Here is a 22,016-nt window from a genome sequence, read left to right as displayed (position 1 = left end):
AGGAGACGCTTCCTCTTAGCGGACATCGCTAGCCTCAGAGCAGCAAGATAGGAAGCGTGTCTGGCCCACAGGAAGTGCTAAGCCAAGATTCCCCCTTGGCCATGTTTAACTGGACAAACATGGGTGCCTTGCCAGGAAGAACTGCTGGGCTGTATTCACTGTTTCGCTGTGTTTACAGAGTGGTTACGTAATGCAGTTGAGGATCTTGGTTTGTCTTTCTGGCTGGAAGGAGTGTGTCTTTGGGACTTTGGAGGAACCACTGTCCTCTGAGAAGCCCAGGACTGGTCCAGGAGGTGGCCTGGGTTCTCACTCATGAGTCCGCATCCTTTGCCAGTGATGCCCTCACTGTTTGCCCCATGGTGATGGGCAGGGGAGGAACCCGGAGTAGCCAGCAGGCCTGCTTGCTGAATATTAGTGGGGTGTCGAGGAGTATCTGAAATCTGAGAGGAGGTCTGGGGAGACGTGATGGCAGAGTCAGACTCCTGCTTACCCCCGGTCTCAGGAATGGGTGGTGAGACCCAGCAGGGGTGCGTGTAGCAGGAAGCAGTATCTAAGAATGACAAATGGGCCTCAGTGGGAGTGGGGCTCCCTTGGCCAGTGGGTGCCCGTCATGGAGCTGATCAGGGTCAGCATCTTCTGGCTGGAAGGGCGAGGCTTCTGTTGGCACTGAGGCTGTTCATCTTTGCAGAGGTGGAGCTGGTTGGGAAGAAGTCTCATTGACTGTGTAGGTGGTATCAGCTGTCCTGGGGAACTGTTTGCTTAGCAGCCCGAATATTCTAAGTGTTTAATAGGAAATGCCCATGGGCTGCATCTAGGTTTGGTTTTTACATTTGTCCATCCTGAGATGCTGCTGCTTCTGCGTCGCTTCAGTCGTGTCCGACTCCGTGTGACCCCATAGACGGCAGCCCACCAGGCTCCGCCGTCCCTGGGATTCTCCAGGCAAGAATACTGGAGTGGGTTGCCATTTCCTTCTCCAATGCATGAAAGTGAAAAGTGAAAGTGAAGTCGCTCAGTCCTGTCCGACCCTCAGCGACCCCATGGACTGCAGCCCACGAGGCTCCTCTGTCCATGGGATTTGCCAGGCAAGAGTACTGGGGTGGGGTGCCATTGCCTCCTCCGATCCTGAGATGAGCTGGCTGCAAAGTGCTTTTCCAGATCTGCTACATTATTATTATTATTTTTTTTAAAAAGGCATTTCATGCAGTTACAGTAACAGCTAAGAAAAGCAGCGAGCTGGGGGACACACAGGAGTTTGGAACCCGTGTTCTGCTGTTGGAGGGGTGTCCTCAGAGCAGGAGGCCTGAAAGCCAGTTGCCTGAAACACACCCCCCCCCCCAAGCCTGATGGACCCCCTCTGCTCTACCAGCTCCCATCTCTGCCTCTGCCTCCTTTTTCATCCTAAGAAATTCCAACCATACTTTATTAAGGGTTATAATTATCCCCTAATCTAGTGCAAAGAAAAATGAACTACATTTCCAATCAATATTACCTTTTGGTTTTATTTGGGGAACTGAGTTTACAGCAGGTGAGAGACAACCCAGCCGCATTCCCCCAGCTGCCTTCCTCCCACTGCTGCTTTCTGGGGGCCACGGCTGGGCCCCCCTAGCCTTTCTTCTGCCTTTGCCTTGCCTGGCAGTGCAATGGCCTCCACATTGGAGCCCCACCTGTGCCTCCAGGTGTGTCTCTGCCGGCTCCACCCACAGGTTGCCCCATCTGGGCGCTTTGCTGCCTGTGCCGTGCTCCTGCGTTGCCCTGGACCCCCACCCCCGTCTCTGGAGCAGCAGGATGCCCCCCTGTTCCCACTCTCATCCTATGTGCCCCTCGCTTGCGTCAGAGCTGGTCCTGGCTCTGTGGCCATCCAGCGTGGCAGAGCCCTCCTGAGTGGCCTTTATTGGAGCATGGACTGAGTGCCCTGTAACTGCGGACTCCAGGACTGGTGCAGCCCGTAGAAGGATGTCGCTAACTTTGTCACTTTTGATTCTGACACAGAGTGCCTGCACGTCCTAGCCATGGCAGGCACAGGTGCCAGCTCTGTTCACCTCTGTCTTTTCTTCCAGGGTCTTGGGAAGTAGCATGTAACCCTCGGGTTCTCCTGTAGAGGTGAGAGAGTGGAAAACAGAGAAGGAGGAAACTATCATCTGTCACCCCCCGTGGAGACAGAAAAGACCTCCTGCACATTAAGAAACACATCTGTGGTGGGGGGCTTGGGTAAAACCCAGACAGGGAGGCACCTCACTGGACGGGAAGTGAGTGAGGAGGGCCGAGAGCCCCTGGTGGTCGGGTCACAGGAGGATGCAGCTTCAGTGTTAACTCAGCCCAGATTCCGGGCCTGTTTTTCCCTCTTGGCGAAACATGCGTTAAACAGATTTTTGGAAATTTCCTGGTTGGAATATTTGGAAGTGGCAATTTAATTCTTTTTTAAATTGTGGTAACATATACACAAAGTGAAATGTACCACTTTGACCTTTTTGAAGTGGGTAGTTCAGCGGCATTACATGCATTCATGTGGCTGTGCAGCTATCACCACCATGGCCAGAACTCTTCCATCTTGCCCAGCGGATGCTCAGTCCCCGTGACACAGTAACACCCCGTTTCCCCTCCCCCAGCGCCTGGTACCCTCCATTTCTACCTCTGTTTCTATGAATCGGGCTGCTCTGGGGACTTTGTATCGGTGGTACCATACAATGCTGCCCTTTTGCTATGGGCTCATCTCACTCAGCACAGCGTTCTCAAGGTTCAGCCAGGCTGTGTCGGGTGTCTGCCTCTCTTCCTTTTTAAGGCTGAGTAATAGGTAAGAAAGCCTTCCTCAGCGATCAATGCAAAGAAACAGAGGAAAACAACAGAATGGGAAAGACTAGAAATCTCGTCAAGAAAATAAGAGATACCAAGGGAACATTTCATGCAAAGATGGGCTCAATAAAGGACAGCAATGGTCTGGACCAAACAGAAGCAGAAGATATTAAGGAGAGGTGGCAAGAATACACAGAAGAACTGTACAAAAAAGATCTTCACGACCTGGATAACCATGGTGGTGTGATTACTCACCTAGAGCCAGACATCCTGGAATGTGAAGTCAAGTGGGCCTTAGAAAGCATCACTATGAACAAAGCTTGTGGAGGTGATGGAATTCCAGTTGAGCTGTTTCAAATCCTGAAGGATGATGCTGTGAAAGTGCTGCACTCAATATGCCAGCAAATTTGGAAAACTCAGCAGTGGCCACAGGACTGGAAAAGGTCAGTTTTCATTCCAATCCCAAAGAAAGGCAATGCCAAAGAATGCTCAAACTACCGTACAATTGTACTCATCTCACACGCTAGTAAAGTAATGCTCAAAATTCTCCAAGCCAGGCTTCAGTAATATGTGAACCGTGAACTTCCAGATGTTCAAGCTGGTTTTAGAAAAGGCAGAGGAACTAGAGATCAAATTGCCAACATCCGTTGGATCATCGAAAAAGCAAGAGAGTTCCAGAAAAACATCTATTTCTGCTTTATTGACTATGCCAAAGCCTTTGACTATGTGGATCACAATAAACTGTGGAAAATTCTGAAAGAGATGAAAATACAAGACCACCTGACCTGCCTCCTGAGAAAGCTATATGCAGGTCAGGAAGCAACAGTTAGGACTGGACATGGAACAACAGACTGGTTCCAAATAGGAAAAGGAGTACGTCAAGGCTGTATATTGTCACCCTGCTTATTTAACTTCTATGCAGAGTACATCATGAGAAATGTTGGGCTGGAAGAAGCACAAGCTGGAATCAAGATTGCCGGGAGAAATATCAATAACCTCAGATATGCAGATGACACCACCCTTATGGCAGAAAGTGAAGAGGAACTAAAAAGCCTCTTGATGAAAGTGAAAGAGGAGAGTGAAAAAGTTGGCTTATAGCTCAACATTCAGGAAACAAAGATCATGGCATCCAGTCCCATCACTTCATGGTAAATAGATGGGGAAACAGTCGAAACAGAGTCAGACTTTATTTCTTGGGGCTCCAAAATCACTGCAGATGGTGACTGCAGCCATGAAATTAAAAGACGCATAATCCTTGGAAGAAAAGTTATGACCAACCTAGATAGCATATTAAAAAGCAGAGACATTACTTTGCCAACAAAGGTCTGTCTAGTCAAGGCTATGGTTTTTCCACTGGTCATGTATGGATGTGAGAGTTGGACTGTAAAGAAAGCTGAGTGCCAAAGAATTGATGCTTTTGAACTGTGGTGTTGGAGAAGACTCTTGAGAGTCCCTTGGACTGCAAGGAGATCCAACCAGTGCATTCTGAAGGAGATCAGCCCTGGGATTTCTTTGGAAGGAATGATGCTAAAGCTGAAACTCCAGTACTTTGGCCACCTCATGTGAAGAGTTGACACATTGGAAAAGACCCTGATGCTGGTAGGGATTGGGGCAGGAGGAGAAGGGGACGACAGAGGATGAGATGGCTGGATGGCATCACTGACTCGATGGACGTGAGTCTGAGTGAACTCCGGGAGATGGTGATGGACAGGGAGGCCTGGCTTGCTGCAATTCATGGGGTTGCAGAGTCGGACACAACTGAGTGACTGAACTGAACTGAACTGAATATCCCGCTGTGAGGATGGACCTGTTTGTTTCTCCGTCATCTGTCGATGGACACTGGGGTTGGCCCCACTTCTTGGCTATTGTGAACAGTGCTGCTGTGAGCAAGGGTGAATACACATCTCTGTGTCTACTTTCATCTCTTTTGAGAATGTACTAGAAATAGGATAATAGCTGGATTCTATGTTTAATTTAAATTTCCTCAAGTCTAGCTCAGCCAGCCATTTTTCTCCCCCTTCCCAACCTTTTTTTGTTTTGTTTTTTTTTTAGACTGTGTTGCTGGTTTTAGAGTAGACACTTTCAAAAACGACTTTCACAAGCTGCCTGATGTACTAGTTTAGCAAGGAAACTTTTTGAATTGCTGGGAATTAGAAAGCAGCTGTGGGCAGCATGGTTTGGTGTGCTAACTGTAACCATCTTGGGCAGGAGGATGAGTTTTTCTGAGAGGGAGGCTCCGTGGTGGTGTAGGTACACTGGCCTTAACGCTACTTTATGGCATTTCCCCAGTGACTTATGGAAAGGTTTACAGAACAATCAGAGGAGGTGGAATCATTCCTAGCCACTACTTTAAAAAAAAAAAAAGCCTTTCCCATCATGTGGAAAATACCAAACATTTCTTGCAGGAACATTTGGGTCACAGTGACATTGTTCTGCTTTGGTGAATATATTATGTTTGGGGAACGTTGAAGAAAACTCACTGAGTGTTGCCATATTTATTAGCACTGTGTCATACCTTTGCTTTCCTTCTGATTGTTGGTGGACTTTTCTGTGGTTGGTTTGTCTGCTCATGCAGGTTCATCTCCTGGGTGATATTAACAGTGCCTTTTCTTGACACGTTGTGCAGAGAGAGTCAGTGTTTCAGTCATCCAAAGTTCGAGCTGTTGCTGGGAGGCAGTGCATTGTTTCTCTCAGGTTGGACGATTGCTGGACTCAGACAGGAAAACCACAGATCAGGTTGCCCGCCTTTAGCGACTCGGCCCCAGGAGGTGCATGTGGTGTGGCACTGATGCCTCTGCGAGATACAGGCTTCCAGAGCACGTGCGGGCGCGTCTCTGGTCTGTGCCCTGCATCTGACTGGCAGTATCCGCGTGTATCACAAAAGTGCAACGGGAATTTGCTGTATGGCTAAGAAACTCAAACAGGGGCTCTGTATCAACCTAGAGAAGTGAGATCGGGAGGGAGATGGGAGGGAAGTTCAAAAGGGAGGGGGTATCACAAAAGTGCAACGGGAATTTGCTGTATGGCTAAGAAACTCAAACAGGGGCTCTGTATCAACCTAGAGAAGTGAGATCGGGAGGGAGATGGGAGGGAAGTTCAAAAGGGAGGGGGTATATGTATACCTGTGACTGATTCAGGTTGGGGTTTGACAGAAACAATATTCTGTAAAGCAATTATCCTTCAATAAAAAAATAAAAGAATAAATGAGAGAATAAAGTGCGCAGTTCAGAGGAGAAGGATTCCCACCCCCTGCCCCCTAATGGGCTCCCAAACCATCATGTCCATCGTGTCTGCGAGGCATTAACAGGCAGGCCTTGTTGACCACGTGCACTGGTTGCTGCTGGAACCGAGGGGGAGGAGCTGTCCTTTCAGAACCACACAGCAAACAGACCCAGGCTCCGGTCTCGTGTGGTGACAGTGTTTGAGTGCACTGACATTGATGCAAGGGAAGGGCACTGTTTATGGGGATCACCCAAGGTGGTGACAGCCCCGTGGTTGTCAGGCAGCTGCCTGGCCGTGGTGGGAACTCATGAAGGCTGTCTGGTGTGGGGCCGAGCTCTTCTCAAGAGTGTGGGCAGACCCACTCCAGCTCGACCGCTGGCCAGGGTGGAAGTGGCCCTTCCAGCTGGTCCCCCACGTGGTCTGAGAGGGTTTGGGGCCTCTTGGTTGCTGGTGGCTCATGTGACATGTCACCCCTGCCCCAGGTCACATACAGCATGTTTCACTATCGAGTTCCTTACAAGTTCTTGTGACTTGCATGACTCTCTGGAGTGGAGTCCACATTCTTCTTGGCAGGAGGGTAGCACGTGTGCTTTTGTGTGATCACGAGGCAGGCCACAGGCTGTTGGTCAGCAGGGGAGGCAGGGAGACAGGCCCAGTCTCAGGGAGGTTGCCAGGTGGTGACCGCCTTGCCCCAAGTGGTTGCTTCACTGTCTGCATCTTGAGCTTGGCTTGGACATTGTCAAAATCCTCGCAGCCATAGAAGCATTGGGTTGATGTCAGACGTTCCACTGGAAAGACCATACCTTGGCAGGGGGAGGGGCCATGGTGTGACGAGGTGGACAGCCCTTTGTTGGCCTTCTGGAAGGACTGCTGAGTCACCAACCTCTCTGAGCCGGGGGCCCCTGCCTGAGGTGGGGGAGAGTGCTGTCATGGAGGTGGTATAGGGTTTTGCTTCAAGGCTACCCTGGGCAGCCCCAGCTGTGTCTTCACTTCAGAGTCAGTAGCCGCACCGGGGTCTGGGGCCTTTGTGGAACCCTGACACCAGTGATGGTCTTATTTCCATGGGAACGCACAGCATTCACTGTGTTCATGAGCTGGTTGTCTGGTTGTGGGTTTGAGCGATTAGGTTTCCAGAGCTTATCAGAATAGACAGTGCAGATTGCTGTTTCATTCAGAGTGGTGTCATCTAAAAATAGAACAGTGGCTTCACTGGTGAGTGAGGTGTTGACTGAGTGTGGAGAAGGCCCATAAAACCTCTGCAGTGGGACAAGGGTCAGGCTCAGAGAACACGGCCAAGGCTGAGGCATGTCCACCCCGCCCCCTCCCCTAGTCTTGCTATTGCTGCTGCTTTCTGATTTCTTGACTGTAATTCCCAGCAACTGTTTCTTGTTACAGAGTACGGCGTTTGTGAGAACTTGCGGAAGCTGGAGATCACGGGCGTGTCTTGTCGAGATGTCTATGCCAAGCGTAAGTTACTCTGTTGTCATGCTCCGCTGACTGGTTCCAGAGGCGGACCCTCACTTAGCAGCAGCCACGTAAAGTAAAAGTCCCCGGCCCTCAGCCCACGGGCCAGTTCTCAGATGCCCCCTTAAAGTCAGAGGTGACACTGTGGAGCCAGCCCAGGCACGACAGCACTGAGCAGGCGGGGGGCTCTCTTCTCCCCGTTTCTGGCCAAAGCATGACCCTGACTTTGCAGCACCAGTGCATCAGGTGTCATTTATCTGGGAGACGTGGCTGCCCTGAACACAGCTCTGGGGGGCTCAGAGGTGCCCCTCTCTGGGCCCTGGCCTGCAGCCTGGTTGGGGATGTGGCAGCAGGGGTGACCGTGATGTGTAACAGCAGCTGGGCCCCTCCTCCCCACCCCAGCCCTGTCCTTCCTCAGCTCGCTTTTCTGCAGGAGTGGTGAGCCCCCAGTCTCCGCCCCTCCCCCCATTTCTTGTCCCCACCCCTTTGCCTTCCAGAGTCACCAGCAATGCTCCCTGATGCCCAGAGCCCCTGCCCCAAGCATCTCTCCTCTGGCCCTCCCTCAAGGGTGAGGCTGTTGGCACTGATGCTACCCAGAGTCCCACAGAGGGCATCCTGCCTCTCCCCACCCGGGGGTGGGTTGTAAAGGACGGTATAAGAAAGACCTTTGGCCTAAGGGAGACCTGCTGAGTTCTCTGGAAAGGACCTTAATTGTTCATCTTAAAAGCATCTTGGTAGATTTTGGTTTTCACTGTGTTTTGCACTTTGTACCAGTGGTTTTCACTGTGTTTTGCACTTTGTACCAGTTCTGCAGAGAACACTCAGACCAGGTGGTGCTTTTCCCTGAGCAGCTTCCCTAGGAAGCCACGGCTGGGGTCCTCTGTGGGAACACCTGTGATTCAGAATGGGGGGCTCCCCGGGGGGCCAGCCCCTCCTCACGTGGCCCACACCCCCTGCACAAGCAGAGTGCGGGGAGGCAGGCCATGGGCCACAGTTGGCCCCTGCATCCAGGCTGAATTCCTCATCCCTTCAGACTTCTCTCCATGTTGATCCCGTGGCCACTTAGTGGGTGTTAGATTGGCAAGTGTTCCTGGGTTAGTTTGCTCACGAGTTGGGAAATCTCCTGTCAGAGTCTCTGGGTTTTCATGGGTCTTCCTCTGAGGAGCCCAGCCACCCTGGACATGGGCAGTTCTTGGTGTTGGTGCTCGACTGTACCTTTAAGGCGGCCACATTCCCCCTACATCCCTGCTCCCACCAGAGCCCTGCATGTCCCGACCCTACTTCTGCTACCTCCCAGCATCCCAGTTCCCCACTTGCTAGAGGCCGGGGCTGCATCCTTGCCCACCATAGCCACCATCCTTGCCCTCCCCACCCCCGCACCTATCCTTGGTCCTGTACTTCCACCTTCCCCCCACCCCTGTTCTTGGTCCTGGTCCCCATCCCTCCCCCCACCCCACTCCTGTCCTTGGTCCTGGTCCCCACCCCTCCCTGCACCTTGTCCCTGTCCTTGGTCTTGGTCCCCACCCCTCCCTGCACCCTGTCCCTGTCCTTGGTCCTGGTCCCCACCCCTGTCCTTGGTCTTGGTCCCCACCCCTCCCCCCACCCCACCCCCTGTCCTTGGTCTTGGTCCCCACCCCTCCCCCACCCCACCCCTGTCCTTGGTCTTGGTCCCCACCCCTGCCCCCACCCCCACCCCTGTCCTTGGTCTTGGTCCCCACCCCTCCCCCCACCCCACCCCTGTCCTTGGTCTTGGTCCCCACCCCTGCCCCCACCCCACCCCCGTCCTTGGTCTTGGTCCCCACCCCTCCCTGCACCTTGTCCCTGTCCTTGGTCTTGGTCCCCACCCCTCCCTGCACCCTGTCCCTGTCCTTGGTCCTGGTCCCCACCCCTGTCCTTGGTCTTGGTCCCCACCCCTCCCCCCACCCCACCCCTGTCCTTGGTCTTGGTCCCCACCCCTCCCCCACCCCACCCGTCCTTGGTCTTGGTCCCCACCCCTCCCCCCACCCCACCCCTGTCCTTGGTCTTGGTCCCCACCCCTCCCCCCACCCCACCCCCGTCCTTGGTCCCCACCCCTCCCTGCACCTTGTCCCTGTCCTTGGTCCTGGTCCGCCCCCCCCCCCCCCCCCGCCCCCCCCCCCCGCACCTGGTCCCTGTCCTTGGTCCTGGTCCCTGTCCTTGGTCCTGGACCCAGTGCTGGTCTGCACAGGCTTTCCTGCTCTTCCTTCCCTGTGCACGTTTGCACTTTGGTTTTCTCTCTGATCTCTGCTCCATGTCCCACTCCCCAAGAAGACGTGTCTCCAGGGGAAGTGGATCTAGGGACCCTAGTGGTCACTCCTGGGAAAGTGTAGTTCCTTCTGGTCCGCTGGTCTCAGGGGCAAGAACAATGCTCCTTTGAATCCTGCAAAGCCCAGAGTTCCAGGGGTGGAGAGCTGGTTGTGTACCCTCTCCTCCTGCCCTCTGTCCTGAGGGTGTCTCCGGGGCCCCACTCCACCCTCGGCTCCAGCATTGCTCCCCCAGAGTTGGAGTCTTAAGTTCGGGGAGCCCAGGAGGCCACCCTCGCTGTGGGCATCGGTATCTGTCTGAACCACACTGGCCGCAGTAGCCTCTGTGAGCACAGAAACGAGCGGCTTCCTGGCTTTGGGGAATGGTCAGCTGTTTCCCTGAGGGTCTAATACGACAAGTTCTTATCATTGGGCCGCTTGAGTTTGTTAGGCCATTTGATGATATCATGTCAAAGTGACTTGAGTTCCCTGTAAGAGCTGTAAGTCCTGAAATAGTCCTAGAGGGAGGGTCACACCTGCCTGGTGGTGGGGCTGAAGTGCCTGGGGGAGAGCACGCGTGAGAAGTTAAGGCCCCCATGGAGCTCATCTCAGCTGTGGGCAAAGGGGCTCGGGGCAGCTGTCCTGTGGAGGGGATGTCTGGGCACAGTGAGTGGACGGGTGAGCAGGAGAGAGGGGCAGTTCAGCAAGAGGGGACAGGACCACAGCGAGGTCACAGGCAAAGCAGGACATCTGCAGAGGTCATAATGCTGGCTCTCAACCCCTCAAAAGTGGTTGCCAAGTGCAGAGGATGATTCGCATTCTGTTAACCAGCATCCCAGAGTGTCTGATCTCCCCCGGCCAGCGTGAGCTTCAGCTTCTATCCTCACAGCCCTGGAACCGTGTTTCTCTGAGTTTGCTCTGAGGGCCTCGTCCTTAGCTTCCGGAAGAGGTGGTGTAAGAAAGTCACCCCTCTCCTCCTTAGATAGTGGGCCCAGCTACCTTGATTCAGGAGCGAGGGGTCTGACTGAGTTCAGGGGCTGGCAAGTACCGTCCTTCAGCACAAACAGCATGCTCAAACGCAGCAGATGAAGGACATGCCAGGTATGCACCAGGCAAGCCGGGGATCCTAGCCGGGGTACAGGGCTCCCCAAACCCCGTATCTGTGAGTGTGACCTCTGCCCTCCTTGCTCAGCGAGCCTGGTGATCGTGGTAGGTGATGGAGAGAGAGCCTGGGGTCGGGGGAGTCCTGAGTGGGCCTGCTGTGGGGAGTTCTCAGCATGGATCGCTGACTGGCAGCAACGCCTGTCACTACGATTCCTCCTGGCTGGGCCTGCCACCATGGCGAGTGCGCCTGCAGGTTCCAGGGGTCGAGGACGTGAGGGAAGCGTGTGACATGGGTGAGCGAGTGGCGAGTCCTGTCGAGAAGGCGGAAGCCCCCTCAGCCCCTTGCCTGCTGTGTCTGTTCAGGTATAAACCCACGCGTGAAGTCGGGACGTTTCATGAGAATTCTGCCCGATTATGAGCACATGGAGTACAGAGACGTGTACACTTGCCGTACGTACCCCCACCCTCAACCCCACCCTGGCTTCCGCTTCTGTGGCGAGCACCGCCGAGATGCTGCTGGCAGGGCCTGTCACCCAGGCTCTGGTCCCAGCAGCGGGCTGGCCTCCTTGGCTTTTGCTGATTTTCACCTCCTGAGTGGTGGCCCCGGGGCAGTTATACAAATGGGCTGGGTTTCCGCAGCTGCTTTGGGTTTGGGGTTGTAGCAAGCACGAGCGTGTGTTGCTGTGCATTTTAACATTTATCACTTCTTGAGACAGTAGGAGCCTTAAAACCTACCTCTTCTGAGATGAAATGTGAGTGTTCCCGTCCAGGCTTTGTAGTCATCATGTGTTAACAGTAGATGTCAACGTAAAAAGTTTACACACACATATACACACACAACAAAAGTACGTAGAAATAGTGGGTATTTCCTCCTTTGATGGGCATCAGTTGAGCTCCAGACATCTTCCTAAGCCGTGTTCCACAGGGGACGAATGCTGTCTCTGTTTGTATTGGGTTGAGCCAGGATGCACTGGAAGCTGTTTTCACATTTTTGAGAAGCACAGGGAGCCCTCTCCTGCTCTTTTCCCCACCCGTCTGGGCATCCAGGGGCCAGCGTTGTCTGCGTTGAGCAGACCCGCTCCCGAGTCTTAGAAGAGCATGAAAGTGAAGTCGCTCGGTCGTGTCCGACTCTTTGCGACCCCATGGACTGTAGCCTACCAGGCCCCTCTGTCCATGGGATTTTCCAGGCAATAGTACTGGAATGGATTGCCATTTCCTTCTCCAGGGGATCTTCCCAATCCAGGGATCGAACCCGGGTCTCCTGCATTGTAGACAGATGCTTTACCATCTGAGCCACTAAGGAAGTCCAAAGAGCATAGTTTTCAACAAAAACTGGTTAGAACAGAGAGAATAGTCATTGGTGGAATTTTTCCTAACCCTCACCAGACTCCATGTAGCCGCCGTGTGCTGGCCAGTCCTGTTTTACTCAGGGGTCATCCCGAAGTCTGGGCAGGGCTGCCCAGGTGTGGGCAGTGTGCTCTGGGGCGCTGTCTGGGCACTGTGCACTTATAAAGCCGCCTCGTGTGTCACCCAGGCCCAGGGGACTGGTGTGGGAGTGGTCACCACATGCCCGGGCTGGGCTGGCTGGCTGAAGACGTGAGTCCTGATCCTTTTCTGGCCCTCTTGGGAGTGGGCTCTCTGGAACACTCTGTCCTAGGCTGTGCTGTTCCCCCCGCGCCCAGCAGTCAGTGAGCCAGGCGCCATCTCCAGCCCCATGGGACAGATGGTGACGTTTCGGGTATCAATGAGAACAGCGGATCGATGGCGCTGGCTGTGCTGAGGGGAACCAGGTGTCGCTGGCTTTTAGACACAAACAGACAAGCACTTAGAGGTTATCATGTCACAGGGCTGTCACAGGCTTCTTCCAGGACTTACACTGTCAGGCTGATGTGGAATTCTGACACGCCTCTGGGGGTGACCGGGACCAGGAAGTGCCTCACGTTGTTTTGAAAGGTGTCCTTTTCTGTGCCCAGAGGGTGGAGAGAAGCTTCCTGCAGTGATGAGGATGAGTCCTGAGTCCCGATGGTTCACCACGCTTCTGGGAGGCCACATCTCGAGCGTCTGGACCAGAGCTGCGTGCACGCTGTCCCCATTGCTTGTAGCTGACGCTGCCTTTAGGACCCGGTTTAGTGGGGGAATGCTGGCGCCTCGAGCTGTGAGTGCAGTTATAAAAGCACAGTGGAACGCCTGGAAGATCTAGAACACAGTGACAATAACCAGTTGTCAGCCTTGGTTGCCTTTCTCTGAGAACTGGTCTGTTATTTTAGATGGCCTACTAGAATATCAGGGGAAAATTAGCATGCGTGAAAAAAAGAAAAATCAATTTCAACTGAGCTTGAGCTTCTGTACGCCCAGGTGTTGTTCCAGGTTCCAGTGTCCTAAGGTGTCCTAACTGAGGGCTCCTTGATATTTGTGCTCTGATGTTCTCCCGAGCTCCAGACACGTCGGCTGTGACGACTGGCTTGTGAGGAGCGAGGCCCTGGGCTCTTCCTTGTCCGCTTGTGCTCTGCCTGGAGCCATGGGACCTCAGGTCCCCAGGTCCCCTGAAGTCTTCTGGCCCTCATTCCCTTGGACCTGAGAGACACAGTCTCTCTGCAGCCTTGTGGCCCAGATCAGCTGCTCCTGGGGGGTGTGTGTGTAGCTAACTGACAGTCTTGACAATCCGTGTCTGTAAGATGTTGGGATTGTACCAGGGGGGTGTGTGTCGCCTTTATGATGGATCTAGCACATGTGTGTGTGTGTGAATTGATGGTGCACTTTGAACTTAAAAATAACCTCGTGTACCTGTAGGGCTCTGGGCTTTGCGGCTGAGACCCAGCATCCTGGCGGTGCTCCAGGTTGCTCAAGTAGACATGAGGTGTTTAGTGGAACATCTCCCCCATGGGTGAGGAGATGGCCAGGCCATTTTTAATCCTCAGGTATAGATGACACAAGGTGGAGTCGTTGGAGAGGAAGTCCTCTCCAAAGCCCAGTGTGCCAAGCAGAGCAGAGAACACATTGCAGGATGGCTGCGGAGAAAGGCAGGAGACCATCGGAAAGAATAAAGCAGAAGGGTGCTCCTGGAATGGGCTGTGGGCACCAGTGGGGTGTGTGTCTGAGAGAGGAGAGTGTGTGTCTGTGGGACGTTTCTCCTGACTTTGTTCTGTTTATCGATTTTGTATCCTGCCACATTATGTAATTCAGGTATTCAGTCTAAGTTTTTGATGGTGTCTTTCGGGTATGGTAACATGTCATCTGCAAAATGGTGACAGCTTTATTTCTTCCTTTTCAACATGAATACCTTCTATTTCTTTTTCTTGTCTGATTGCTCTGGCTTGGACTTCCAATCCTACACTGAGTGAAAATGGGGAGAGTGGGGATCCTTGTTTTTCAGAAGCTTTTTGCTCTTCACGTTTGACGTGCTGCTGGCTGTGGGTTTGTCACACATGGCCTCTATTGTGTTGAGGTACGTTCCCTCCATATCCTTTTCTCATAAATGGATGTTGCATTTTGTCAAAGACCTTTCCTGCGTGTATGGAGAGGCTCCCGTGGTTGTTAGCCTTCATTTTGTGAATGTGGTGTGTCGCATTGATTGATTTGCGGCTTTTATGTCATCCTTGCCTCCCTGGATAAAACTCCCTTCATCGTGGTGTGTGGTCCTTTTTGGTTTGCTGATACTTTATTGAGGATATTTGCATCTGTGTTCAGCAGGAATATTGGCCTTTAATTTGTTTTTTCTCATGATGTTCTTGTCTGGTTTTAGAATCAGGGTCATGCTGGCCTCACAGAGTGGGTTTGGAAGTGTTTTCTCCTCTGATTTTATTCCAGCTACCAAAAGTTTCTAGTCGGTGGCAGGAGATACCGTCAGTTGCATATAGGGTTTTCCTTTGAGCCCGAAACCTCAGTTCTGGACGACAGATGTAGTGATTCAAGAATGATGTTATGGGCTTGTGGGTGGTGGGCCGGCTGCCCCGAGTGTGGTGGGCCGTGGCAGCTGCTGGCAGGACAGCAGGGAAGGGACTGCTCAGTCCCAGTTCATGCCGAGGAGAGCTGGGTCTTTTAGGCTGGGTGTTTCCGAGTGTGTCGGAGTTTCCCACTTGGCTTATTAAGTGACCCGTTGGCAGATGAGAATCGGCTGGCCCTGATTAGGACAGAGTGTTTTTCTGTTAGCTCCTGGGCTGAGAGGTTCCTTAGTCATCTTGGACCATTGTTCCTGTTTTGGTGGTGGTGGTGGGGTGACCTAAGAACCTAGGCTGGTTTTTTGAACACAACCACGCTGACCTTGGGGATCAGTGGTCGGCAGGGTCTCTGAGCCAGTGCTCCTTCTGGAAGGCCCAAGTCCTGCTTCATCGGGCTGAGAGCAGGAGCATTTTCATTGTTCTCACTGAGTTAAAGTGTGGTTCTCTGGTTTCTGGTTCCTTTGCCTGTGAACTGGAACGTCCGTCTTCCCTGGATTCCTAGGAGTTGGGCCCTTTGAGCACGCCTGCTTCTGGTGGAACAGCCCCTGAAGGGTCTGACCCCGTCCACTGGCTGGCTCAGGTCCCAAGCCCGCTGTCTGCACGTGGGCTGGTGTTAGGTGTGCCCCATTCAGTGTGTGTGTGTGTCAGGCGCTCAGTCATGTCCGACTCTTTGCGGCCCCATGGACTGTAGCTCTCCAGGTTCCCCTGTCCATTGAATTCTCCAGGGAAGAGTACTGGGGTGGGTTGCCATTCCCTTCTCCAGCCCCATTCAGTAAGTGGGACTGAATCCCACTTCACTCACCTGACTTGAGTGGTCAATGCGTGTTTGGAGACTGTGGAAGGAGGGCTTGTTGAGCTGGGGATCCTCCTCCAGGTGGAGAGCCCTGGGGTGTGTTGAGCACCTAGGCCAAGAGGTGCTGGGGACTCCGTCCTAAACCCGAGGGCCCCTCCTCTGCCTGAGGCAGGGTGCGGGCGTGGGTCAGAGGCGAGCCCAAGGGCAGGTTCTTGAGCTTGTCCGTGCTTGTTCCATCCTGTGGCCGTGGCGCTTTAGAGCCGGCCTCCCAACAGGCCCAGGCACAGGCGACCACCATGCACACGGGGCTGTCCTCCCCATCCTCACTCTGAAATTTTATGTAACTCAAGTGGACGCTTCAGCCCGAGGGCCGCTGGGGCTTGTCAGGTCGCTTCTCCTGGACTAACCCTGAGACTTTCTGAAGAATACGTTGTAAAGCACAGGCATCATGTTATCTTAGGGAATCGAGTGCCTCTGGGCCAGTACCCCAGCCCACCTGACATTGGTGGTCTCTGACTTTCCCTCCAACTGTCCTGGGGGCCCAGGCTGGGTGGGCCAGCCTTGTGTTGGCAGGAGCCAGGGGCACACCCGTGTGTGCTCACCTGTGTAGAGTGTGCAATCCAGAGGCAGCTGGTGCTCTCAACACACACGGGAGGCTGGACTCTTTTTTTTTCAGAGAGATGCTGGTTTTAAAGCAGAAGAAGGAACTCCCCTTTGGAAATTGCCAAGTTGGTGGCAGATTCTTTGAACAGACTTTCCAGGGGCTTCGGGATCAGATTGATTGATCTTGGAAAGATGGAAGGCCGGAGACAAGAGAAGGCCATGCTGTATGGGCCCATTTGATTTTTTCTCCACAGTTCTATGGCAGCATTTAAAAAACATAACAGAAAAGTAGAGAGAATTGTGCTGTGAGCGCCCACGTACCTGACTCCGTAGCTCTCCGCCCCACCTCACCCCCACACACCTGTCCACCCATCTGCCGTATAATGTGCTGTGTTTCTAGGTGAGTGGCAGACATTAGTCTGTTTTTCCCCTGAACACGTGTGTGTGTGCTGCGCTGTCTGGAGCTCAGTATTCGCTTGTGACTCTGACCCCGCTTATTATTGCTTGCTTAATAAACACAAAACCTGTCAGGGCACGGCCATGAGACAGCCACTGACTTTAATGTGTGTCTTGTAAGCCGACTCAGAAGACGCATGTCCTGAGGCTGCAACCTGAGGGAGGCTGGTAGAACATTCCCACCAGTCTTCTGCACGCCCTGTGGGCTTGGGATGGTGCTGGACCCGCTTTCCCCATCCCTGTACGCCAGACTAAGTGGTGGCCACAGAGCTGCGGTCTGCGCTCAGGTCCCTCTGGACCCTGCTGCCTGGCCTTCCTCCCTGAAGTTGTGATGATGCAGCTCCTGCACTATGAGACCATCCACAGCTCCCACTGGGTGTTAGCCAAGGTTTTCAGACACAGAACCAGTTCCTTCATATAGAAAGAAAGCAGTATAAGAGGTTGGGTTGCACAACTATGGAGACCCTGACCATAGGCTCCAGTCAGCAGCCTGGAGACCCAGAGGAGCCAATGATGTAGCTCCAGTTCGAAGTCTGGCAGGCTCCAGACCCAGGAAGATCCCATGTTTCAGTTCAGATCTGAAGGCTGGAAAAGACCAATGTCCCAGCTCAACACAGTTAGCCAAGAGGAAACTCCCCTGTTTGTGGGAGGGTTAGCCTTTTTGTCCACTTCAGGAAGAGCCTGTGATTAGAGTTTGAAGTTAGAAAAGACTGATCTCCCAGCTTTCAGCCAGGCAGGAGGAGCTCCGTCATACTCACTGGAGCACCAGCCGTCTTCTGCTCAGTCCTTCAACTGATTGGACACGGCCTAGCACACGAGGGAGGGCCATCTGCTTTCTCTGTCAGATGGCAGATTGAAATGTCACCCTCATCTAGGAACACACACACACACCAGAATAATGTTTGACCAAGAATGTCTGCCCACCCCTGGCCCCCATGGGCAAATCCAGTTGACAGATGAATTCTAGCACCACACACTGGCTGTGGTGAGACCCCAGGCCCTGCAGCTGGCAGGCAGGGCCCCGCATGAGCTGGTTCACTTCTTTGTGCAGTTTGCTTCTCTTTTCACGTTCTCGCTTTTCGCTATTCACTCCACAAATACCCATGCAACGGAAGCGGAAGTGAGGGACTTTTCCCAGGACATCTGCTGCACTGGCCGTGGCCATGCAGTGGGATCTCAGGTCGGCCTCAAGTGCCCTTTTCTCTCGTTGCCCCCGGTAAATATACATGCATTGCTTTCGAAATAGGCAGGAATGTGTTTTGTTTTTAAAGAAGGATGACCCGATTTAAATCTTACTCTACAGCCCCGTGACATTTTGGACTCCGCCCCTGGTAAAGAGTCCCATGCTTACTCCATCGTGGAAACTGATGGGAGGCTCATCACCTACCAGGGTGCCCACTGCATGTCTTTAGAGGCAGCAGTTCCTCATCACTGGAGCTGATACGCAGAGGCCGGGTCTCGAAATGACCCCGTTATCATGCTTTCTAAAGACATTTTTACTCTTAGAATGATTTAGGAAGTTGTAAGGTTTACTTGAAGCCCCGTTTGTTGGCACGGCTCTCTTGTGAGCCTTCATGAGTGACCTCTGCTCAAGCCCCACCCCCCGCCAACGCCCTTCCCTCTGATTACTGACTCTGCATGGAGGGCAGCTGACTCTACAGCGAAGCCCTGTCTTCTCTCTCTCCCTGTAGTGCTTCACCGATACAGACACATCCTGGGCTTGTGGCAGCCAGATATCGGGCCGTACGGAGGACTGCTGAACGTGGTGGTAAGTCTGACGAGCCTCGGGCCTGGATTCTTGTGCATGGGACTTTGTCCACCTGCCCGAGGGGCAGGCCAGAGCGGTTCCCGCCTGACATAGTCCCAAAGACTCAACGGGCCAGGTGTTATTTTCTAAATGAGCAAAGATTCGTTCTAAGTAGTTCTTGGCCCCCACCACATGCAGGGACTTTGTGATTAAAAATGCTTTACCTGGTCCCTGCCTCTTGGACACCAAGGGCCATTGATTGTCCAGGCCCCGGACACTCCCGTCTTGGGTCGTGCACAGGCCCTTTGCCCTAAATCAGGGTCTGAAAGGACAGGAGGCAGTGTGGGGCCCTCAGAGGCTGGCCCTGGATGGAAGGCCCTTGCTGGCTCTGCTCCAGGGTCTGTGTGTCACGTGCGTGGGGTCGTGGCAGGCACCTGTCCCTCCTCTGCAAGCCTGCCCTCTGCCTCCTCAAGCAGCATTTTAACTTCCCTTTATTCAGCCTTTATGGCTGGTCCCAGCAGGAGCGGCTGTTTGATATAAGCTCCTTGATGGTAGCCAGGAGAAAAGTCTTTTGGTTTTAATCTTTATATGCTTGCCTATCTTATGTAAAAAACTAGCTGATCAATTTTTGGGTCCATTTAAAAAAATTCAGACCTGACTTTCCTTGGCTTTAACTGGAGTTGGCATCAAGGAGGATACGGCCCTTGCTGGTGTTCTTGCTGACAGGACTACAGCCTCTGGGACAGAAGCTGGGCGGGGCCTTGTACTCACCGAGCTCCAGGCAGGCGCCCAGGCCGTAGTGTCACTGTGGCTGGCAGTGCAGGGAAAACCAAGCCAGGGGTCCTTCCGGCAGCCTGGGGTCCACCTCTGCTTCCGTCTTGCTGCACATACACCCGGCGGGCCAGAAGCCTGAGTCCAGGGTGACGGCTGGCGGATCTGCCTTGCTGCGGCTCTCAGGGTCCCGGGAGCCAGGTTCGCGTGGACTGCCAGGTGACTCTGGTGACTCTGGGTTTTGCTCACCAGGTGGGGTTTGGTTAGGGATAAATATTGCTTCATATTCCGTATAATGTAGTGGAAACATCTGTTGAGAAACTCACTTCACATTTGTTCAATATTAAATACCGCCAGGGAAGCCTTGCTGTTAGAATGTTCTCCCGGGGACAAGCCAGACAGCTCCCAGCGTGGGCACGTCCTCTCCTTAGTTTCAGTGCGGGAGGGGGTCATTGTTTTTCTTACTGGCGGTGAGTAATAGGGCTTCTGAAAGCAGGGGATAATTGGGGGAAAGTGGGGCCCATGACAGAACACCGCCAACTAGCCCTCCTCTCAGATGGCTAGTGGCTGAGTTCCGTCCTCCTCTGTCGCTGGAACCAGAGGCTGGGGACTCAACGCCCCGGAGGAGGCAGGACTGGCTGGGGGGCGCCGTGGGGGCGGCAGAGGCGCCCGCCCTCCACGAGAACGCACACTTTCTGAGTGTGGTGCCGGCACTGTCCCCTCTGCCCCTGTCGCCGCTTTCATCTTGTGGCGCTCTAGACACACACAGGGCGGCAGGGTGGCGCCCAGATGCCCGCCTCCTGGCAGCTGCCTGGTGCCAAATTCACGGCCCCTTCTCCTTTTCTTTTCAATATTTTAATGCAAACCCCAGGCCCCTGTCGGTGCGTGTTTGTGCTTCAGCGCGGGTCTCTTACTGCGGCACCCACACACGTGAGGTTCTGCCGCAGCTCACTGCAGCGGCCCTGGTCCCCGGGTCACCTGAGGCTCCGTCCACGCTCGGGCTCCCCGCCCGTCTCAGAACCACCCTCAGCTGCTGGCTCATCCGCCTCAGGATCTAAGCCAGGCCCTCCTGCCGCTCGTTGGTTTTGGCTCCTGAGTCTCCCCTGGCAAGAGCAGCGCCCCATTTCTTCTCGGGTTCAGCTGCCCTGTTGGGGGTCGCTCTCTGAATCACTCCGGCTTCTTTCTTGTGTCTTTGGGCTTCTTCCCTTGCCCCACCCCCCATGCCCGCTTCAGAGCTGGACACTCTCTCCCAGAGGCTTGCTTGGATCCAGGTCTCACTGCTGTATTTTCTATTGAAAAATCAGTTAATTTCTTCAGCTTGGCTTAGTATAGTCACCAAAGCTGTGAGGTCTGTCAAGTGTATTTTGCGGCGATTTGAGGCACAAGTAACATCATGGAAGGAGTCCCCCTTCTAGTTAGTCAAGGTGCCCATTACCTCACAGTTTGATCCCTTTGTGAGGGGTGGGGAGAACTGTGATTTCTGTTTCTCAGCATATTTCAATGATGTAACAGTGTTACCAGCTTTAGCTACCACGTTTCATGTTGGATAAACTACTTAAATTAGTTATTTAATTAATAATTAATTAATGGTAGGAGAAGGCAATGGCAACCCACTCCAGTACTCTTGCTGGAGAATCCCATGGATGGAGGAGCCTGGTAGGCTGCAGTCCATGGGGTTGCAAAGAGTTGGACACGACTGAGCGACTTCCCTTTCACTTTTCACTTCCTGCATTGGAGAAGGCAATGGCAACCCACTCCAGTGTTCTTACCTGGACAATCCCAGGGACAGGGGGGGCCTGGTGGGCTGCCATCTCTGGAGTCGCACAGAGTTGGACACAACTGAAGCGACTTAGCAGCAGCAGCAATGGCGGGAGAGACCGTGCTCGTCCTGCCGCTCTGGGTCCCCGCAGGACTGGGATGTGGGTGTGGCTGGTCCTCACTGTGGGGTGGGGGGGGCGTTCAGTTCAGTTCAGTTCAGTCGCTCAGTTGTGTCCAATTCTTTGCGACCCCATGAATCGCAGCACGCCAGGCCTCCCTGTCCATCACCATCTCCCGGAGTTCACTTACACTCACATCCATTGAGTCAGTGATGCCATCCAACATTCTCATCCTCTGTCGTCCCCTTCTCCTCCTGCCCCCAATCCCTCCCAGCATCACAGTCTTTTCCAATGAGTCAACTCTTCACATGAGGTGGCCAAAGTACTGCAGTTTCAGCTTTAGCATCATTCCTTCCAAAGAAATCCCAGGGCTGATCTCCTTCAGAATGGACTGGTTGGATCTCCTTGCAGTCCAAGGGACTCTCAAGAGTCTTCTCCAACACCACAGTTCAAAAGCATCAATTCTTCGGCGCTCAGCTTTCTTCACAGTCCAACTCTCACATCCATACATGACCAGTGGAAAAACCATAGCCTTGACTAGACAGACCTTTGTTGGCAAAGTAATGTCTCTGCTTTTCAATATGCTATCTAGGTTGGTCATGACTTTCCTTCCAAGGAATAAGCGTCTTTTAATTTCATGGCTGCAGTCACCATCTGCAGTGATTTTGGAGTCCCAAAAATAAAGTCTGACTCTGTTTCAACCGTTTCCCCATCTATTTCCCATGAAGTGATGGGACCGGATGCCATGATCTTCGTTTTCTGAATGTTGAGCTTTAAGCCAACTTTTTCACTCTCCTCTTTCACTTTCATCAAGAGGCTTTTTAGTTCCTCTTCACTTTCTGCCATAAGGGTGGTGTCATCTGCATATCTGAGGTTATTGATATTTCTCCCGGCAATCTTGATTCCAGCTTGTGCTTCTTCCAGCTCACCGTTTCTCATGGTGTACTCTGCATAGAAGTTAAATAAGAAGGGTGACAATATACAGCCTTG

At 53.2% G+C, this 22,016-nt stretch overlaps 1 protein-coding gene across 3 annotated transcripts in view; it reads left to right on the top strand.

Annotated features, from left to right (window-relative positions):
- FBXO31 (F-box protein 31) overlaps positions 1-22,016 on the top strand; it is a 41,658-nt gene that overhangs the window by 5,420 nt on the left and 14,222 nt on the right. For 2 of the 3 annotated variants that reach the window (XR_001919434.1, XM_018061826.1), the window contains exons 2-4: positions 7,408-7,479; positions 11,205-11,291; positions 18,323-18,399. Coding sequence is in view for 2 of the 3 variants with exons in the window: in XM_018061826.1 (XP_017917315.1) it covers positions 7,408-7,479; positions 11,205-11,291; positions 18,323-18,399 (236 nt within the window). In the remaining variant the exon portion in view is untranslated. The remainder of the gene's footprint in view (positions 1-7,407; positions 7,480-11,204; positions 11,292-18,322; positions 18,400-22,016) is intronic. The other variant, XM_018061827.1, reaches the window with a different exon arrangement.

This window comes from Capra hircus, chromosome 18 (assembly GCF_001704415.2).
Source record: "Capra hircus breed San Clemente chromosome 18, ASM170441v1, whole genome shotgun sequence".
Classification (NCBI taxonomy): Eukaryota; Metazoa; Chordata; class Mammalia; order Artiodactyla; family Bovidae; genus Capra; species Capra hircus.
The sequence above is the reverse complement of the archived record's forward strand: the minus strand, read 5'-3'. Positions and strand labels throughout refer to the sequence as shown.